Source organism: Talpa europaea, assembly GCF_964194135.1.
Source record: "Talpa europaea genome assembly, chromosome: 16".
In the NCBI taxonomy this organism is placed as follows: domain Eukaryota; kingdom Metazoa; phylum Chordata; class Mammalia; order Eulipotyphla; family Talpidae; genus Talpa; species Talpa europaea.
The window spans coordinates 20,328,873-20,349,782 of record NC_140084.1 but is presented as its reverse complement, the minus strand read 5'-3'; the positions used below and the strand labels follow the sequence as shown (position 1 = coordinate 20,349,782).

At 44.5% G+C, this 20,910-nt stretch overlaps 1 protein-coding gene across 1 annotated transcript in view; it reads right to left on the bottom strand.

The window, feature by feature from the left end:
* USP10 (ubiquitin specific peptidase 10) overlaps positions 1 to 20,580 on the bottom strand; it is a gene marked incomplete at its 5' end in the record, with an annotated part of 68,753 nt that extends 48,173 nt beyond the window's left edge. The window contains 2 exons of the mRNA XM_084256844.1: positions 20,064 to 20,249; positions 20,449 to 20,580. Of these exons, the coding sequence (XP_084112970.1) occupies positions 20,064 to 20,249; positions 20,449 to 20,580 (318 nt within the window). The remainder of the gene's footprint in view (positions 1 to 20,063; positions 20,250 to 20,448) is intronic.
* Positions 20,581 to 20,910: the final 330 nt, after the last annotated feature.

Sequence of the window (20,910 nt, the reverse complement as noted above, 5' to 3'; positions counted from 1 at the left end):
CAGCAAGATAACAGATAGCTCTCACTATACAGCAACTGCCTACAGAGACTTTTTATCACATGGAACAAAGTTGATAAATCAGGGAGGAAATCCAGTGCACATGATCTGGGATAGCTGTAGAGGAAGTTCAAGATTCCACCTATTATTATACTAATTACAATCAGGTTGTAATCAGGTGCTAATCTTAAGAGAGGAAAGAAGGGGAAAAGAAGAGAGATACACCAATAAAAAAGAAACTAACAGAAGTAGCTCTGTCTTTGCTGGGGCCATGAGGTGAGTGTAGGGGACACAAGGAAACTTTTGAAAACGGAAATGATGTCTTGACATGGAGGTGATTACACATACATATACCTTCGCTAAAGTTCACTGAACTAAACTGTAAATGGGCAAAATTTACTGAATGTATGTTTATGCCTCCATAAAGTTGATTAAAAAAAAAAAAACAGAAACCAAGTTAAACTCATCTTTACATTATCCGCAGATAATGAATACTTACCAAACATGGGTTCAAAACAGCTGTTGAAGAAATGAATTCAGGAAGAGGAAAATGAAAAGAAAAAAAACCACAACAGGGGCCTCCCTGGTGGCACAGGGATTGAAGACAGCACTACCAAGCTGTCACCAGCCACTGCGCACAATTTTGATACCCAGCCAGCCAGAGAGAAATCCACATGGCACAGCAGACCTCGCCTATCTCGCCCGCTGCAGTGTATTTCAGTAGATCTGCCTGGTCTGCGCCCCACTCTCTCCTGGTGAGTCCTCTCACCCTCCCCGCACCTCTGGTCTACACCCTAGTTCTTGTATGAATAAATAAATCTTTAAAAAAAAACCCACAACAAATAAAATATGATGGGACAAGAATGATAACTTCTCTATTCATCATAACAAAAGGTCACCCCTCCAAGGTGGTGGTGGGCTAACATTTTAACTTTGCCATTCCAATTGGTTTTCTTCTGTTTTTATTATGACCAGAGATGTTCTACCAGGATCACATCTTTCATGTTTTAAATGTAAACATTATAATTAAGACATAACCTTTAATCTTTGTAACAGTTAAGTGTAACCAAGACAATTAGGTTAAGCTTTGCAGTAAACTTAATACTGGTGTATTTGGACCCAGCAGAAAATCATTCACAGTCACCATATTCCAAGCTAACAGAAAATTGGCTTTCAAAATTTTAAATATAGAAGGAAAAGAAAGATAGGGTGAATGTGATCAGAAAGTATCAAGGCTCAGGGCAGGTCAACCACTTTTTTTTTTTAAGATTTATTTATTTATACAAGAACCAGGGTACAGGCCAGATGCGTGAGAGGGTGAGAGGATTCACCAGAGACAAAGCAGGGCACAGAGCAGGCAGACTGACGAAATACAATGCTGAGGGGAGCAGCAGGCGTGACAGGAGAGGTCTGCTGCGCCTTGTGGGACCCTTGCCGGCCAGCCGGGATCGAACCCGCACTGCAGAGGCTGTGGACAGTTTCACAGCGTAGCGTGGTGCTCAATCACCTGCGCCACCAGGAGGCCCTGGATCAACCTTTTAAAAATCCATTTTTAATGAGCAGAAGAGCTAAAAAGAAACTTCTCCAAAGAGGAAATGCAAATGGCCAACAGGCATATAAAAAAATGTTCAACATCACTTGTAATCAGAGAATGCAAATCAAAAATGAGATACCATCTTATACCAGCGAGAATGGCACATACTAAAAAAAACTAGCAGCAACAAATGTTGGTGAGGATGTAGAGAAAAAGGAACTGTCCTGCACTGCTGATGGGAGTGCAAACTGGTGCAACCACTATGGAAAGCTGAGGGGAGGTTCCTCAACCTACTAAAAATGGAGCTTCCACATGATCCAGCAATTTCACTCCTAGGTATCTACCCAAAGGACACAAAAACATTAATCCAAAAGGACACCTGCACCCCTATGCTTATTGCAGCACTATTTACAACAGCTAAGCTATGGAAACAACTCAAATGCCCAAAAATAGATGACTGGGGGCCTCCCCGGTGGCGCAGCAGTTGAGCACTGGGTTGCGAAGCTGCCCGCAGCCTATGCAGCGCTGGTTCGATCCCTGGCCGCCTGGCGAGGGTCCCACATGGCGCGCAGACCTCTCCTGCCGTCTGCCAGCCACTCAGCAGTGTACTTGTCACTCTGCCTGTTCTACTCTCCGCTCTGGCTCTGGTGAATTCTCTCACCCTCCCGTGCCTCTGTCTGTACCCAGTGTTTGCATAAATAAATAAATAAACCTTAAAAAAAAATGACTGTATCAAGAAGATATGGTACATAAACACAATGGAATATTACTCAGCAATCAAAAAAGATAAACTCATGTCAATTGCAGCAATATGAATGGAGCTGGAAGGAATCATGCTCAGTGAAATAAGCCAGAAAGAAAAAGAAAAATACCAGATGGTCTCATAGGAGGAAGGTAGAGGATTCAAATAAGGATCGGGGGAAAAAAGTAACTACAATAAAGTGAAAATCAAAATCAACAGACAATTATAAACCAGAGACATCTGCAGCAGGAAGAAGGGCGTAGGATCCAAACAAGGGTGGGAAGAGCACACGGGACCATGGTGATAGATCACAGGTGAATGGGTGGTGGGAATTTCACAGGGACTAAAACTGAGGTGAAAATACATACATTGTACAAAAATGAAAAATGATGTAAAAAATATACAAAATAGGGCCTCCCCAGTGACACAGCGTTTGAGCGCTGGGTTGCAAAGCTGCCCGCAGCCTCTGCAGCACCGGTTTGATCCCCGGCCACTGGGCAAGGGTCCCACATGGCGTGCAGACCTCTCCTGCCGCGCCTGCTGCTCCCCTCAGCAGTGTACTTCCGTCTGTCTGCCTGCTCTGTCCCTGCTCTGGCTCTGGTGAATTCTCTCACCCTCCCGTGCTTCTGACTGTACCCAGTGCTTGAATGAATGAATGAATGAATAAATAAATATTTTTATTCCTTACCCCACTATCTTTAACCACCAAGTCAGGTACCTGAATCCAGTGGCGTGAAGCAGGTTCTCAACTCTTGTCCCCCCTTATTATTTTTCTTAGACTGTCTTTTTTGACATATTTCACCAACTAAGCATTTGCAGATTCACTATTTAGTCATTTAAAATGATGCAAAATAGGGCCTCCCTGGTGGCGCAAGGGGTTAAACATTGCACTATGAAGCAATCCGCAGCCTCTGCAGCACAAGTTCAATCCCCGGCCAGCCAGGGAGAAACCCAAATGGCGCAGCAGACCTCTCCAGTCTCACCCGCTGCTCCCCTCAGCAGTGTATTTCAGTTAGTCTGCCTGTTCTGTTCCCCACTCTGTCTCTGGTGAATCCTCTCACCGCCCCCTCCCCCCCACCCCGCATCTCTGGCCTGTACCCCAGTTCTTGTATGCATAAATAAATAAATCTTTAAAAAAATAAACTGATGCAAAACAAAGATGATACTAAGGGAAATGCAGGTGACAGGTGTAGAATGATCCAGTAGCTTCTTGTAAAACAGCACACACACTCACCTTGACCCAAGAAAGAGCTCTACCACTACAGGCAACTGAGGCCACAAAAAGGCCAACAGAGAGAGGGAGATGGCAAGCAGAGGCCCTTCCCCAGTTATGATCCCAAGTCAGACAGACTCCCTGTGACAATATGAGACAATTATTCACTTTGTAAGAGGGTCCACTGCATGGTGAACAATACCCAGAGCAGATATATTCAAAACTGAGATACTTCTAGTGCTTTTAAAGGTTTACTGACCATTAATCACTTAAGAGGTTTCTGCAAAGGTAAACCACAAAGTTAAAACGCCGATCAGCATAAAATGCATAATGCAACTAATACAGTCCTCCCCCCTTAACTGTGGGGGATACATTCCAAGACGCCCCAGAGGATGCATGAAAACCACAAATAGCACCACACCCTATGTACAATGTGGTTTTTCCTATACATACATACCTATGATAAAGCTAAACTACAGACCACAATTTTAAGGGACTAGGAATAAATAATCAAACAGCTAAAACAAGGTACCGTAATAAAAGTTATGAGATTATGTTCTCTCTTTCAAAATACCTTATTGTAGGTAATGTTTTCAAACTGTGGTTGACCTACATTAACTGAAACCCTGGGCAGTAGGGACAACTACAACCTCCCAATTTAATCCAAGGTCTTTTTATACCCTCAAACTAGTGCATCTACCAAGCAGCACCCGTCCCACAAAAACATATGCGCGCACACACACACTTTTCCAAACATTCTTTCCCTGGCTCCATTTGACTCTACGAGACTTTAATCTGTCCGGGACCATTCTCTCCCTCTGGGGTTGGTACCTACACATTATCCCCTAAACAGCTCACCCACTCTCCAGATGGAACTACATTGACGAATTCCCCATTCACATGTCCCATTTGGTCTGCTCAATTATATTTCATTTCCATTTTTTCAGGCTGCCAAGCCCATAGCACTTCCATTTTTATGTTCTACTTTTTAAGTTAAACTGAAGGCACGAGTCTCCCTGGTTAAGTCTCGGTGCTATCAGGCTACCACCAGCCACTGTGGCAAGAGTTCAATCCCTGGCCAGGAAGCTGACCCACATGGTGCAGCAGACCTCTCCTGTCTCGCCCACTGCTCCCCTCAACAGTGTATTTCAGTTGATCCACCTGTACTGCTCCCCACTCTGCCTCTGGTGAATCCTCTCACCCCCTGCACCTCTGGCCTATACCCCAATTCTTTTGTGCATAAATAAAAATAAATTTTTTAAAAAACAAATAAACTGAAGGCACATTTCAGAATGAGTCACATTAATCACCTTGGAACAAGGAGTTGACACATGGTCAACTTCTAGTTCTAAGGTCTAGTCATGTCTGAAAGCTAAACCCTTTAACTGTCATTGTGGGTGTCACTGACTGAACAACTCAGTATCATGTGCTAGTACATCAGGTATTCTAAACATGCATACAGCTGTCCACCCCTGCTCCCAGGACTCCTGCTGACCCACCAAGGCTTAATTCAACATCACCTCCTCAGGGGAAATACTCTGGGCCCCTATATCTATAGCAGTACTGTTCACACCTCACGGTGACTCTCCTTTACCTCTCTGTCTGTAAATGTACCTTGATCTCCTGTGTTTTTCACTTCCCAATCCTGTCCACTCAGGCACAATACTTAGGATCTCATGAATATCTTTGCCTGAGTGATAAAGATAGAAAAATCTGAGGTTCTGCAAATTAGCCCTGTCCAAGATCCCACTAAAGGAAAATGGTAGTCAGTATCGGACCCTGACACCAAAACACAGATACTGAACAAAGCAGCAATAAAATATAAGGAAAACCGTGAGAGACAGCTCAATGCCATCAGGTGTATAGGACGACTTGCCAAACAGAAAGAAGGGTCACAAGTCTGAGAGTCCAAGAGGAGGACCTGGAAACCAGAAAGAAGTGAGTGGCAGGGACTGTGCTTCTGGGTGGGACAGTATGGACTCTGCAGCCATGGGCCCCACATTCACCTCCCCTCCCCTCCCCATCGGAGGCACTCCCTCAGTTCAGAAGGGTACACCCACCTAGGGCCTGGCACACCTAGTCCACAGCACTTGGTTAAAAGATGGCCCAGGTGTGCCTTGGCTAAAAAGCACAAAGCTCAGACGATTGCCAGGATTCTGGGACGCATACTAGCTCTCTGGGTCTGGTTGGAGTGGTGTAGGTTACAAGCAAATGTAAAGCCTGCCACTGCTGTGGCCATTTTTGGCCATTTTGCCATCTGATGGAAACTAGCCTTAGGACACTACTGACAGAACACAGTGAAGAGAAACCAGATCCTCAAAGATGGCATGAATTGAAGATCAAACCAACCCTGAATTTTGACCAAGTTCTGGAACTACATGAGTCAATAAATCTCTAGTGGACAATGTAATTCAGTGAGTGCTGGCCTTTTGCTTGTTATCAAAAACATCCTAAGGAAGGAATAGTGTGACCAATAAAGGTAGTAAAAGACGTTCCCAGTTTAGTGGCAACAACCGGGGATTATACTAAAATAAGATCACTCAAAAAGCAAAACAATAGGTTGACCTGAAATCTAAGCGCTACTCACTTAATGCCCTCCTTCCTCTCCATGTGCCCAAACTCATTCCCTTTCAGAAGGCTGCTGATTACCCATCTCCTTCACTTTCTGAGTTACTGCTACAGAATTGAATTTGTGCAGCACATGATTCAGCCCTTACACAGGTCCTCTCCTGCACTGATGGGTACCCAGGCTTCAACCACCTGTCTGGTCATTCGAGTTACCTTCCAGAATCTCTACAGTAGTAGCTATAATAGTTAACTAACCTTCACCAAACACAAGCCAGTCGCTTTCTGATATATTTTAGGAAAAGCTCTTTCTCAATCTTTTTCAAATTAGTTCATAATCATAACTTACTTTTAATGAATTTAGTACACACTTTTAAAATCCAAACAAAAAAAATTCAAGTTTTAAATTAGTACTAATTATTTTTCTTAGTATTATGTAGCAAAATATATCTTTCCGCCCTCAAAAGTAATCAATGAATTAAGGCTATTTTCATCTTTCAGTTTACAACGATGTGCATTAACTAGCTCTGGGAAATCAGGTAATTCACAGATACAACTAAAAAAAATGGACTGAAAAATTGCCCAAACATCTCTTTTTAGCATAGATAAAATAACTTGTGAGTACACTGCAGGACTTAAACTTAACACTGAAGGAAACTGTTTAATTAGTGAGGATATTCACAATGCAAGAAATGAGGGGGAAAATATTTTACTAAACACACAGCAGAATCCTATTTTATTAAAACACAGACATACTAAATGTGGCTACCTAGTTCCCACAAGTCACCCTGCACTTCATTTCATCTGCCACTGCCTGAGTCAGCCCTCAGCCCTTCTGCACTGGGTGTCTGAGAGCGCCCGCCTCCAGCCCAACCTCAAGTGCTGCCTAGTGCTTTCTTAACACCGAGTCTGATGGCTGGGATCCCCAGGAACAGCCTCTCAAGGTTCCCATGACCTTCTGGAATAAAAGGTTGTAGGACAGTGTGCAAGAGCCCTCAGGACTTGCCACACATCTGTCTTGGACTCATCAGTCATGTTCTTCCCCCACCTCCCCAGACAGTAGAGCTCTCCACGCATGGCCCTGCTGCTGCTCACGCTGGGCCACCTGTGTCCAGTGCCTTCACTCTGGCCCCTAATGGTCAAGCTTAGCTCTCCACAGAACTCAGTCCCAGAGTCTGATCTTGCAAACTATTTTCTGAACAAACCTGCTGAATTACTCACTCTAGGTTATAACAATTGATTAGCCTCTTTTTCCATACTTGACAGTGGACTTGCAGAAGACACAAAGTGTCTTCTCTTTCATTAATTTATTCATTAATAAATATTTACTGAACACTTAAGGTTGAGAGCCTAGTGAAGAATGAGTGAACAAAACAGACAAACTTACCCATATTAACTTATATTCTGGTGGGGGAGACAGAAAATTGTACAAATGAACTATGTTAGGCATAGGGCAGTGGTTAATGCTCTAGAGAAAGCCAGACAAGATGGCAGAGGGTGAAAGAAGCCGCGAGGTGAAACAGGGCAGAGGCCCTGAAAAGTCACAATGACACAGAGTGCCCAGGGCCAGAGCAAGTCACATGGACAGAGGGGAGGAGAATGTTCACAGCAGAGTGGCTCAGACAGAGACAACTTGTTCACATTCACTTTTGTGCCCACAGTGCCTGGCAGTTAGTTGAGTTCAAAAAACCAAGGGGCAAAATGAATACATTGGTTGGAATACCTCAGGTGATAAAGGAGCGGGAAAAGAAAATAATTGAAGCAAGCCAACTGGAAACTTCTCTTCCCAGTGCCTCATCCCTGACCTACAGGGACTATGACCTAGAAACAATGGCTGCTCCATGGAATTGGAGGAATACTGGCAGGGGCCCCGACCAGGTGAGCAGAGAGGCTCATGGCCCAGCACTGGGCATGGGACGGCAACACTGAAGGCATCTATTTAGATCAGTAACTGAGCTCTGATCTCAGACTACATGTGTTCAGTCCAAGGATGACACAAAATAGCTTGTTTCATACCACAGACCTCTGGACATGGCATATCTCCTCCGGCAGGACTCCTTCAAAGAGGGCTCAGGGCCGACTACAGACAAGGGATGTGTTTCCTTTCTCATAAAGTGAACCAACTAATTAGCAAAGCTAACTCAAATCTACACTTGTATCCCCTAAAGAAACCAATGGCGGGCCTCCCCTGGTGACGCAGGAGGTTGAGCGCAGCGCTTTGAAGCTGTCCACAGCCTCTGCAGCACTGGTTCAATTCCAGCTGGCCGGCAAGGGTCCCACATGGTGCGGCAGACCTCTCCTGTTGCGCCCACTGTTCCCCTCAGCAGTGTATTTCGTCAGTCTGCCTGTTCTGTTCCCCACTCTGTCTCTGGTGAATCCTCTCACCCCCCACACCTCTGGCCTGTACCCAGCTCTTATATGCATAAATAAATAAATCTTTTTAAAAAAAATTTTTTAAATAGCCAACTTTACTTTCTGTCCACCTTAAAAAGAAAAGTAAACCTTTTGTTCAACATGTGCCCTGGCATGAGAGGCAAACTCTTCCCAAACAGGGGCTTAGTAACTTTGTGTCCAAGGCTGGTCATTGCTAAGATATTGCTACAGTATCACTGTGTGTGAAATTTCAGTTACAGATAGTTTCCAGTTTCTAGTCAAAACTACAGAGAATGTGGGCCTCGATGGTGGTGCAAGGGATTAAGGCGCAGCACTATGAAGCTATCTGCAGCCACTGCAGCACCAGTTCAATACCCAGCCACAGAGGTGACACACCTGGTGCAGCAGACCTCTCCTGTCTCACCCGTTGCTCCCCTCAGCAGTGTATTTCAGTCAACCCACATGTTCTGCTCCCCACTGTCTCTGATGAAGCTTCAACCCCACACACACACCTCTGGCCTACACCCCCAGCTCTTGTATATATGCATAAATAAATCTTGGGAAAAGAAAAAAAGAAATTTGTCTTGGGAACCCAAAATGCAAACTCAAAAGCAAAATAGTTAACAACTAAAAACTGGGTAGAGGATAAAACAGACATTTTTCCAAAGACATACGTGTGGTCAACAGGTACATGAAAAGGTGCTCAACATTACTAATTACTGAGAAAAAAATGTATCAAAACCACAAATCACTACAAATTTGTGAGAATGGCATTTATCAAAAAGACAAGAACACATGCCAGTGAGGATGTGGAGAAAGGAAACTTTGTGCACTGTTGGTGGTAATGTAAATTGGTGTAGTCACAATGGAAAAAGAATATAAAGGTTCCTCAAAAATAGAACTACCCTATGACCCAGCAAATCCACTGCTATTTCTTCAAAGAAAACAAAAATACTGACTTGAAGAGTTATCTGCACCTGCATTTTCATTAAAGCATCATTTACAATAGCCAAGATATGAAAACACCACATGTCCATTGATGGATGAATGGATAAAATGTAGTATATACACATGTGTGTGTGTGTGTGTGTGTGTGTATAACCACAGCAGAATACTATTCCACCATAAAAATGGACATTCTATCCCTTGTGACAACATGGAAGAACTTGGGGGGCATTATGATTAGTCAAAGAAACATACCACATAATTTCATTATACATAAAAGAGAGCTCACAGATGCAGAGCACAGATTGGTGGTTGGCAGAAACAGGGAAAAGACGTGTGAAATGAGTGAAGGTGGCCAAGAGTAGAAACTTCCAACTGTAATACAAGTCATGGGGATGTAATTTACACCATAGGATCATCATTACTAATACTGTGTGGGATATTTAAAAGTTGCTAAGAGTAAGTCTTTAAAGTTCTCATCACAAGAAAAATAAGCGTAACTACATATGATGATAGAGGTTAACCAAATTTACTATAGTGACCATTTCACAGTATCTACAGATATCAAATTATTACGCTGTATACCTGGAACTAATGTTTTGTCAATTATACCTCAATTAAAAAGGAATTCATTAAGGGCCTCCCCGGTGGCGCAGTGGTTGAGCGCTGGGTTGCGGAGCTGCCCTCAGCCTCTGCAGCGCTGGTTCAATTCCCGGCTGCTCCCCAGCCACCGGAGGAGGGTCCCACATGGCGCGCAGACCTCTCCTGCCGCCCGCTGCTCCCCTCAGCAGTGTACTTTGGTCCTTCTGCCTGCTCTGCTCCCCGCTCTGGCTCTGGTGAATTCTCTCACCCTCCCGCGCTTCTGACTGTACCCAGTGCATGTATAAACAAAAAACAAACAAACAAATAAATAAATAAAACATGCCTCTATTTAAAAAAAAAAATCTTCAAAAAAAAAAGGAATTCATTAATTAGCTAACGAACTTCAACCTAAACTGTAATCTCATTCTGAAGACTTAGTGAGGTGGATCTTCAAAGTGGCAAACAGTTCAACTTTCTGATAATGGCTTTTTCCACAATTCATCCACTGAGCCCCAAAATTATGTAACATCACTTCTTATTTTTTTTTTTTTTTTTTTTAGAGACGGGGTCTCGCTATGTTGCCCAGGCTGGAGTGCAGTGGCTATTCACAGGCGCGATCCCACTACTGATCAGCACAGGAGTTTTGACCTGCTCCGTTTCCGACCTGGGCCGGTTCACCCCTCCTTAGGCAACCTGGTGGTCCCCCGCTCCCGGGAGGTCACCATATTGATGCCGAACTTAGTGCGGACACCCGATCGGCATAGCGCACTGCAGCCCAGAACTCCTGGGCTCAAGCGATCCTCCAGCCTCAGCCTCCCGAGTAGCTGGGACTACAGGCGCGCCACCACGCCCGGCTGTAACATCACTTCTTAAGAGACCTACTAACCTATGTTTTGTTAGAGCTATTGTCCACACCTAATATCTGGAGAGGCTTTAATGAATAATGAATAATGTCCCTGAATGACTTCCCTAACAACTCTAATCAGTTATCATTGAGGACATTTCAAGAGTTCTTTACCAGCATTAATATACCCATGATGTCCCCAAATATGCCCCAAATTGTCCAAAATACGATTCGGTTAATCCGAATCATGGGACCAAGTGCTTACTTAGCAGGGTAAATTTAAAAAAAAAAGCCATAAACAAAACCATATGCAGGTTCCAATACGAGCCAAGTCAGGCCCAGAAAACTTGGAAATACAGATTTGGCAGGGCTGGTCACAGGGATCCCAACTCAGTAGTGTGGATACCAGGTGATCATGACCAAGAATTCCAAGTTAAGAAATGTACATCATCATCCCAAATGTCTAACCTTTACTACAAAAACACTAAAGGGTTGGGCCTCCCTGGTAGCGCCCAAGGGGTTAAGTGTCAGCACTGTGAAGCTACTGGCAGCCACAGTAGCATAAGTTTGATCCCTGGCCAGGGAGCTGACCCACATGGCGCAGCAGACCTCTCCTGCATGTCTGCTGCTCCCCTCAGCAGTGTATTTCAATCAGTCTGCCTGTTCTGTTCCCCGCTCTGTCTCTGAGGAATCTTCTCACCCCCCCCATACCTCTAGCCTGCACCCCAGGTCTTTCTCATATGCATAAATAAAATAAATCTTTAAAAAAAAAAAAACACTGATGAGCATTTCAAAATATTAAAGAAGTCATCTCAGAGTCATGGGATATTACAGGTGATGTGTTTTTCCTAACTAATTTCTAGAAGCATAATCAAGGAAGAAATGTTTGTTTTGAAAGGTGCCCCCCCCACCCAATAAAGGCAGTAATGAATAATGGCCCTGACTGACTTCCCTAACAACTCTAATCAGTTATCACTGAGGACATTTCAAGAGTTCTTTATCAGCATTAATATACCCATGATGTCCCCAAGGGATGCCGCCCTACATCCCCCCCACCACAAAGTTTTGGGGTTTGTGGTGCCGAGGTAAGCAGAGTCCTTTCCCATATGTAGAGAAGAGCCTCAAAAATGAAACTTGACAACCCACAAAGGCCCCAATCAGCACCCTGTATACAATCATCTCAACCAGCACTACAGACAGAACAGAGCGATGCCATCCACTCCCTAAGCCCTGCCATTTCCCGCAGCCTCTCACGGCGACAAATGCAGCTTCTCAGCCCACAGTCACCTTTCTGGAGGGGCATCTTCCCAGCTTCCCTGACAGTCCCACACCCCTTTTTTCAATCCATGTTTTACATCTCAGTATATCTTGGATTGTGCCACCTCTCCTTCCCTCCCCAACCCTAGTCAAAAGTCCAAGGTCATTTCCACCTGGTCTCCTGATCTACTGGCCTTGGTGACCCAACAGAGTCAACTCTGCCTTGGGTGCTCAGCGTATGAGTCCAAACTGCAGTCTGCTGAGATGCAATGGTCAAATGCTATAGCACCCCCTTCCACTTTTCTCAGGAAGTGTGAGCTCAGAACAGATTTTCCCCAAGTTCTCTTACATGTTCCAAACTCCCTCAAGTCATAGGGCCACCTTCTCAATACTGTGCAGCTCAATGAGGCGCCACTTCCAGGGGAATGCTTCCTTGACTTCCCCAGACGAAGCTTACAGACTGTCCCCTTCCTTGAGGACATGAGTGTGTCTGGAAAGGCACACGCATTACTGCACCTGACTGTCTGGTCAGTAAGTGCTGCAGTAAAGAGGGACAGTGCCTGGTTCAGTGCCCGGTACACAGCAGGCACTCATTAATGATGGACTGCGTGACCATAGTTCACTTGACTAGGTCATTCCCACTTCATGACAGAAGGAGAACCTTTAAACAAGACTCACCAATCAGCCTGTATCTCTCACTACTCTGCCACTTCTAAAGCACAGAACTCGCCATACTCCGGAGGTGCAGCTACCAAAACTTGTCTGAACAATCACAGAAGATATGAAGCCCTTCTGAATGGAAGTGTCCAAGAGCCAACAAGTGAATGCTAAACTAAATAGCAGGCTACCCTTGGAAGACTTAGTTATACAAGGGGTTAGTCAGAGGTGGCTGAATATGGCTGTCTGGGGACAGGGACTGAGGTGGGCGCTGGGAGTGGTTTTCTTCTTTGCTATTGCAGCTCTTTGATAAAAACAAAGGGGAAAGAGAAAACCTGATTTTGGTGAAGACATGGAAAAAAATCAGGTTAATTATCCAATTTGCTTGGGCTTCCGACCTACCAATCTCGCCAACCAAAGGAAGTTCTGATCACTCTGCACAGTGACCTCTGTGCTCTGCACGGTGATCTCTGCAGAGATGACCAATGGCAAAGAATTCAACTCTAAATCAGAGCTCTCTCCACAATATAAGAACCAGACACCATGGTAGCTAGAATTAAGACTTAAGTCTCTTCAAAATACTACTTTTTTAAAAAAAGACTGTTTGGGAAATATTTTATCGCTCAGAAATGTCTACAGCATATCCAGCCCTCAGTGTGCTGCATCCCAGTGAGTCATTTTAACTTCAGAAAATCTGCAACGTCACTGGCAAAATTGGGTAAAAATAGTAAAACTTTGCATACTAGCAAATACACCTTCAATTCTTTTAAAAAGATTTGCTCCAAAAAGTTCAGCTCAGTGTCTAGCTGGTTAGAATGGTACAATGGAAACAACAACAAAAAAAGACTATTGAACAGTAAAAGGCAAAGAAAACATACACTGCCCTAGGAATTAAAGAAGGGAGAGGAAGAGAATGACTTTTCATTTTATTTTTTTTTTTTTATTTTTTTAAATAGAGGCATGCTTTATTTGTTTGCTGGTTTGTTTGTTTGTTTTGTTTATACATGCACTGGGTACAGTCAGAAGCGCGGGAGGGTGAGAGAATTCACCAGAGCCAGAGCAGGGAGCAGAGCAGACAGAAGGACCGAAGTACACTGCTGAGGGGAGCAGCGGGTGGCAGGAGAGGTCTGCGCACCATGTGGGACCCTCCTCCAGTGGCCTGGGAGCAGCCGGGGATCGAACCGGTGCCGCAGAGGCCGCGGGCAGCTTCGCAACCCAGCGCTCAACGGCTGCGCCACCGGGGAGGCCCGACTTTTCATTTTATTTAAATACCAGTATTGTTTGTATCTTTTAGAAAGTGTCTTTACTTTGTATTTAAAAACAAAATCATAAAGGACTTTTATCAAAATGCACCCTACACACAAAGCTTAGCAATAGTTATCACTTGTTAAGTAACATATCACTATATTTAAATATTTAAATCCTTGCTTCATTTGTCCAGTCCATAAACTTTCACTGAGGAAATACTGTGGGAAAGTAGAAATGTGAAGTACTATGTTTTTATCAGTCTCTTCTAGAAAAGCAAAGTAGGGGCCTCCCTGGTGGCGCAAGGGGTTAAGACGCAACCCATGAAGCTGTTATCAGCCACTGCAGCAGAGTTCCATCCCCAAGAGGCTAGGGAGCTACCCACATGGCGCAGCAGACCTCTCCTGTCTCGCCCGTTACCCCCTCAGCAGTGTATTTCAATCAGCCTGCCTGTTCTGTTCCCTGCTGTCTCTGGTGAATCCTCTTAGACCCCACACCTCTGGCCTGTACCCCAGTTCTTATATGCATAAATGAATAAATCTTTAAATATATTTTAAAAATAAGTTGAAAAGTAAAGGATCTACAACATGACTTCAAGTCACTACGTCTCTGGGTATCACTTCACTCATCTGTAAAATGGTGAGAATCACAAACAATACAGAGCTGCTAGAAGGATCAAACAAGCCAGAGCACTTTATACATTGTACAAGTCTTCAAATGATAACAGAATGCTTAGTGTTTTACAATAAACATGTTCTTCCTTGTCAATTATCAGATCTACCCAGAAAGCCCACATCAGGTCTCCAAAAAAAATAGACACAGTCTTGGCAGCCAGCTAAGGGACTTTATTACTTAAAATATCAAGAGAAACATTTTACAACACTGGGCAAAAATCTCCAACAACTCTAGAATTAAACTTCATTTTCAATTCTCTTCTGTTTCCTCCAAAGCGTCAACATGTCCTATCAAAAGGAAAAAGAGTGATACTTTCAGAAAGAATAGGGAGAGTACAAATTTTAGTGATACAAGATGAAAGCCTCCCAAGAGAGACATTGCTTCATTCCTTGAGTTATAAACTGTCTAAAGCAGGAGCAACACCAAGAAACACTAAGAAAGCCTCCTGACATTAATAGAATACCAAATAAATTCACAAGCTAATTGCGCCTGGCTAAATTTAAATGAATATAATAAGATTTTAAATGCACTGCTTATATTCAGGGCAAAGGACACATCATGATTATGGGAGAACAACTGAGCAATGCAGACTGCAATTCTTTAGAACCAAAGGCACAGCCAAATTTTCTATAATCATATATGACTTGCTCTTGGGCAGTCCTTGTTCGCACAGTCCATGGCTCACAAAATTTATTACACAGGAATTCAACTTTATTCACTATATCTCAAAACACAAAAAAATTGAATTTTTGACAGGCCCTCACAATACAGTCTTCTACTTTTGTGGCTAGCAAGATAAGAAAAAGTTCCAAAAAGCTGTCCCTCCCATGCCAGCTCAGCCAACAGCTCTCATCTAAGGACTACAGCCGGGGAAGGGATGGGGGGGGGTGGGGGGGGCGGCCCGCAAGGGGAGGCGCTATTCAGAAGAATCCTCTCCTCCTCTCCTTCCACCACAGCCACAACAGGTCTGTAACATGAGCCCCCTCTATTTTGTGCAGTTTTCACATCTATGTTTTTCTACACTCAAGTTTCTCACAGCAGGGCATACCTGATACACGTCTAGTATTTAATTAACACTTAAACATACATGTTTTTCACAGTAGTTCCAACAAGAACATAAATTTGAAGCTGTCATAGTGAATCTTTTGATACTTTTGAGATTGCCTTGCCAAAAGTAAAAGGACGTACTTGTCTGCATCCAATAAACATAGATAAAAAGGAGCATTCCTTTATGAAACAAGGACAAATGAGGAAACCAAAATCCACCATAATCAGAAATGAGGGACAGGAGAGAGGGAAGCCAGAAAGCTAGAAGTAAGAATCAGATCCTGAAACAAGACTGGGCCCAGGCTTTCTATCAGGAGGCACACTCATTTCTAATGTACGTTGGGAGACTTGAATCTGAGTGTGGGCTGAGGAGAGAGGCCATAATACTAGAAAAATAAATTGAGAATTGCTCTGAAAAAGGTTAACCAAGAAAAGCCTGAGAATCCTCAGAATGGCCATTATTAGTGTGTAAACTCTCCTGCACATACTCAGCTAACAATTCAAGTCAGAAAGAGGCCTTCCTAAAGATCTTTAATTCTCCACGCAGTCCCTTTCTCTCAGTCCAAACTACACTGAGACCTCCACCCCTCACCTTCCTTGTTCCCAGGGGAGGCAACTGGAGCATCCATGCCCTCCCTTCAAGAAACAGGCAAAATGGAGCTACTGGTCAACAGTTTCTGGTTTCTCAAGTCTTCTTCTGACAAGGGGGTGAGGACTGAGCAGTTTTCTGATTGTCAAAAAACAGCCAGCTCATGGAAAGCCTACATTTTGAAGACTCTACCTCCAGGTTTATGATAAATTCCACAATTTTTGATCCTTGAAACAAATACTATTAACAGACCCCATGGGCTTTCTTTTACCTGCACTAGCTCTCAATTCAGCCTGGACTGACAAAAATGGTCCCAGAAAGCCCTTTCAGGAGATCACTTCAATAACCAGAAAACTGCAACCCAAGCACATGTAAGTCTTTGGAAAGGAGCAGCTACACTGCTGAAGAAGCACTAAAGTGACAAATGACAGTAATCCAATGGCCCAAGGCCAGTGAATTCCACTTCAAAAGATTTATCTGTTTTGTGCCACAGTGATTCTTGCATGTGTGGCAGTAAATAGAAATGCAACAGCTTAATTACAAATTTAGAAGCCAGCTCTTTACTGCTGTTTTTCATACTGCTGTTTTTCATAGTATACTATCAGGAAGTTAACACCTTTAACGGTTAACCACTCAACAGTTAACCACCTTTAATGTGCCGCTTGAAAAATCAGGTCCATTAATAAAGTACTTACCTGGCTGAAATTCATTAAAAAAAAAAAAAAAGAAAGAAAGAAAACATTTCCTTGATAGAACTAGGGATCATCAAGTAGGGATGATACAACTTTTTGCTACTATTTGTATATTTATAGTCTGAACACAGCACTCAGGAAATGGTCCACTAGGCTTGGCATTAAATAGTCATTAAGCTCTGTAATCCTTCTCTCAAGTTTTCCTATGTGATCCACTCTTCAGATGATGTCAGTTCCACATAAAAGAGCGCTGGAATATAAGCCCGTCCTGTCTTTTGCTCCAGAGGGAATTTTAGAAAGAGGCGGGACCACTTCTTAATCACTAATTTCAGCACACAGTGGCCCAACTAGAAGAGCTCAAGAGCATGAGGGTGGGGTCCTGGATGATCTGTGGGTGGGTCTGCAGAAATGCAGAAACCCTAAGGCAACCACTCACTCCAAAGGCTTAACAGCTATCTAATCTTGGACATATTCAGTAATTTGCTATACAAAGGAAAACTGTTATCACCCAATATTCTATCAGTATTTCAAACAATTTTCTTTACTTCAGCTGCTCACTATGTGAATAAAAACCTATCTCTTTCAAGAATTATTAATTCAGCTGTCAGTTATAAACAGATATTCACCAATACACTAACACACTCTGCCATATGCCCTAAGTGGAGCCAAGAAATTCCATGGTGTAAGATGTTGGCCCCAGTATTGCAAGTAATGAAAAGGGGGGAGGGGAGGAAGGGAGAGGGAATCGACCTTTGCCTGCTACAGAGGACCAGGATAGCAGCACTCAAAGGACAACCACATTCAGTGAGAAGGATGAGGGCGTGGGATGTCACTATAAATCATACGAACTTCTGGTTTAAGGCAGAACTGGTCAGTTCAAATTAATTAGCCAAAATCATTTAATAGGCTCCCTCATGACAAATAAGCATTCATAAATTAGAGATGTACTTACACTTCAATTGTTGAAGTTCATCATCTGTACTTGCTGAAAAGAAATGCTGAAAGCTACTGGCATTAAAAGGTTTGAGTTTTGCTCCAATCCAAGGAACAGTTCAATCATTACTTTCTAATAACATGGAAACAAGATCTAATCTACACTAATTTTTAAAATTGTAACCTTAGTGGTCCAATTTTAAACAGGAGCCTTACAGTTAATTTGTGAATGTCATTCCTAATAGCAAGTAACATGCATATGGTGTTGCTGAGCACAGGGAAAGTACTCAAACAGTATTTGCTGAATTAATGAATGGCCATTGAGGCTGTAGGACAGCCTTAGGATATTAAACAGCTAAGTAGAACAAATTTATTAAAATGCCCAGACTGACTCAAGCACAATCCAATAATTAAATCCTGTCACATATGAATTCATTACTTATTTTCATTATTATTCTTTTAAAAAGAATTATAAGATATCAAATGACTCCTTTACTACCTTCTTCATACTAGAACTCAAAAACATTTAAATCACAATTTAAAACAAAAAAACAAACTTTTAAGTCGAATATTGAAGTATTAAACCCAAAGTGTTGCTAAAAATTATGTTCAGCTAACTTCTGCCACTCCATTTTTCTAAAGCTGTGTACTGGCAATACTGTATAAAACATGAATACTAGAACAATGAATGCAATCTCAATTATTTTCAGGTATTATGACCACTTTCATAAATTTCACATTGTGATTGGTACTTATCACCATGAAATTGAATGATGCCTAAACATGCTCTCTTCATTTCAAAATCACTATATTACATATCAGTTCACTATGAATCTTGTACGTGCTAATACTAATTTTAATAAGCTATTGTTAAACATTAATGTTTTAGGTTGAGAAAAAGGCAAATATCAAATTTAAGGGAAAAAAAAGTCTATGAATCACACATTTGTAAAAATTAGCTACACCAAGCAAAAAACTACTAAAAAAAACTTTTGTGTAAAGACCTATACTCGATACTTACAAAAGTGATGTAAAAGTGAACAAAAAAGTAAGAGGGACCATCCTAATGCAAAGTGAAGAATGAATAACTTAACAAAACTGCAGCTTCTTGTAAAATCTAACTTAAAAAAAAAAAAAAAACAGGTTTTCGCGCATGAAATGCCACACTTCCACGATTAAAACTGACTTCGTTTCCAAAAGGGCAACAAAACCAACTGCTTATAAAGAGTTAGGATTTACTGGCCACCAGCTTTCCGAATAGCTGTTTCATTTTCCCTCATTTAATACAAAAAACACACTGAGATGGTAAAAAAGCGATAATTTCCAGGGATTGAATGTCAACCTATCAGCGGTCTAAAGCCAGCCTGACAACACCACATGCCGGCTTTTATCCAGAGTAAATGCTAATTTGGGCGAGTTGGGGTGGGAGAGGGAAATAAGAACTCAACCCTAAACGTGCATTCCCTAAAAGCCAAAGGTGCATGTTCACTCTTTATACTACGGAGGAAGAGCAGACGCGGCCCCTGAGCTTTATAGCCCATGTCCGGAGAAGGGGCGTCCGTTCTCCCGGGCTGGCAGAATTCGTGCAAAAGATGTCACTCCCTTGCAAGAAAAAAAAAGTACGGTCCCTGCTACTCATTGCGAGTTTTCTTTGCAACAGTAACCTCAGGCTGCTCCTGAGTTGACTGGAGACCAGGTAGCAGAACACCCCGAGATCTATGAAGCTGAGGAAGCCACCTTTGGGGAGCAAAGGGGAAACATGGCACCCCCAATTTTTGCGGCTCGTTGCGGGCAGAGGGGGCGACCGACCTGGGAGCTGCCCAGGGTGGGGGGGGGGAGCTCGGCGGCTCCGGGGGGCTCCCGCGCGCCGCCCCCACCCCGCCGCCCCGAGGGGCTGCTGGCCCTCGGGCCCAATTTCCACGCCCCGGGCGCCCGGTCCGCCCGGGGAGTTAACCCCTTCGCGCCCCCAGCCCTCCCCAGTCCGGGCGCGGGCGGCGCGGGCGCAGCAGCGGCGGGAGGCTCGGGGCCTAGTCCCGGGCAGCGTGTCCCGGCGCCCTCCCCCACTCCCACACGCTCGCTCCGGGCAGGGAGCGCCCGCCCGCCCGCCCGCGTCGGCGCCCGCGGGCCCACCCCCCAGAGCCCCTTCCCGCCGAGGGCGCGGGCCAGCGGCTACCTGCGGCTTGCGGAGGGCCATGGCGGCCCGTTTCAATGAGCCTCGGCGCGCCTCCGACTCCTCACGCTGCTTCCCCCGCCGCCGCCATCTTCTCGCCCGCACAGGCACACTCACATCGGCCGCCGCGCCTGCGCACTGGCCGCGCTCCGAGGGGCGCGGGGAGGCCGGGCGCGCCAGGCGCGCGCGCTGCGCATGCGCGGCCGACAGGTGGGCGTGCGCGGCGGGAGCCGGCTGGGTGGACTCTGAGCCCGCGCGCCGCGGCCGGGTGCCGGCTGCTGAGCGCGGGTCCCGCCGCCTGCCGGAGCCCGGCCGCAGTGCCGGGAGGGGAAAGCGCCGGGGGAAGGAGTTGAGAACGCCCGAGCACCCAGCGACCCGGGCCGCTTACCTGCTGAGAGGCCACCTGGGTGCTGGGCGGGACCCAGGACAGCCCGAGCCCCGTAGCGGCGGCCTGGGATGGGCGGGCCCCGGCGGCCCTATAGTCCCCTAGGCCGGGACTTCCGAAGTCTGCGCTGACCATCCTGGCGGAGTCCCAGGCTAGGGACACTCTTCACTGCACATGTCACAGCGTCTGCTCTGTGCCACGCCTTTTGCTAGACGTTGGAGAATCTCTCAGCAAACACAAAATGTAAACGCTTAAAGCGCTTACATTGGAGCCTGGCAAACTGTGATCACCCAATAAATTTTACCTGATTCACACATGTGTGAATGCAGACAGGCCAGCCTTTGGGTCATTGGCTCAAGAAATAAGCAGCCCCCTACCTGATGCTGCATCCGATTGGCTCTCTTTCCAAGTTACTCCTTTTTACTAAGTCTTTCCATTCCTCGCCTGTGAATGAGGTGAGGAGCA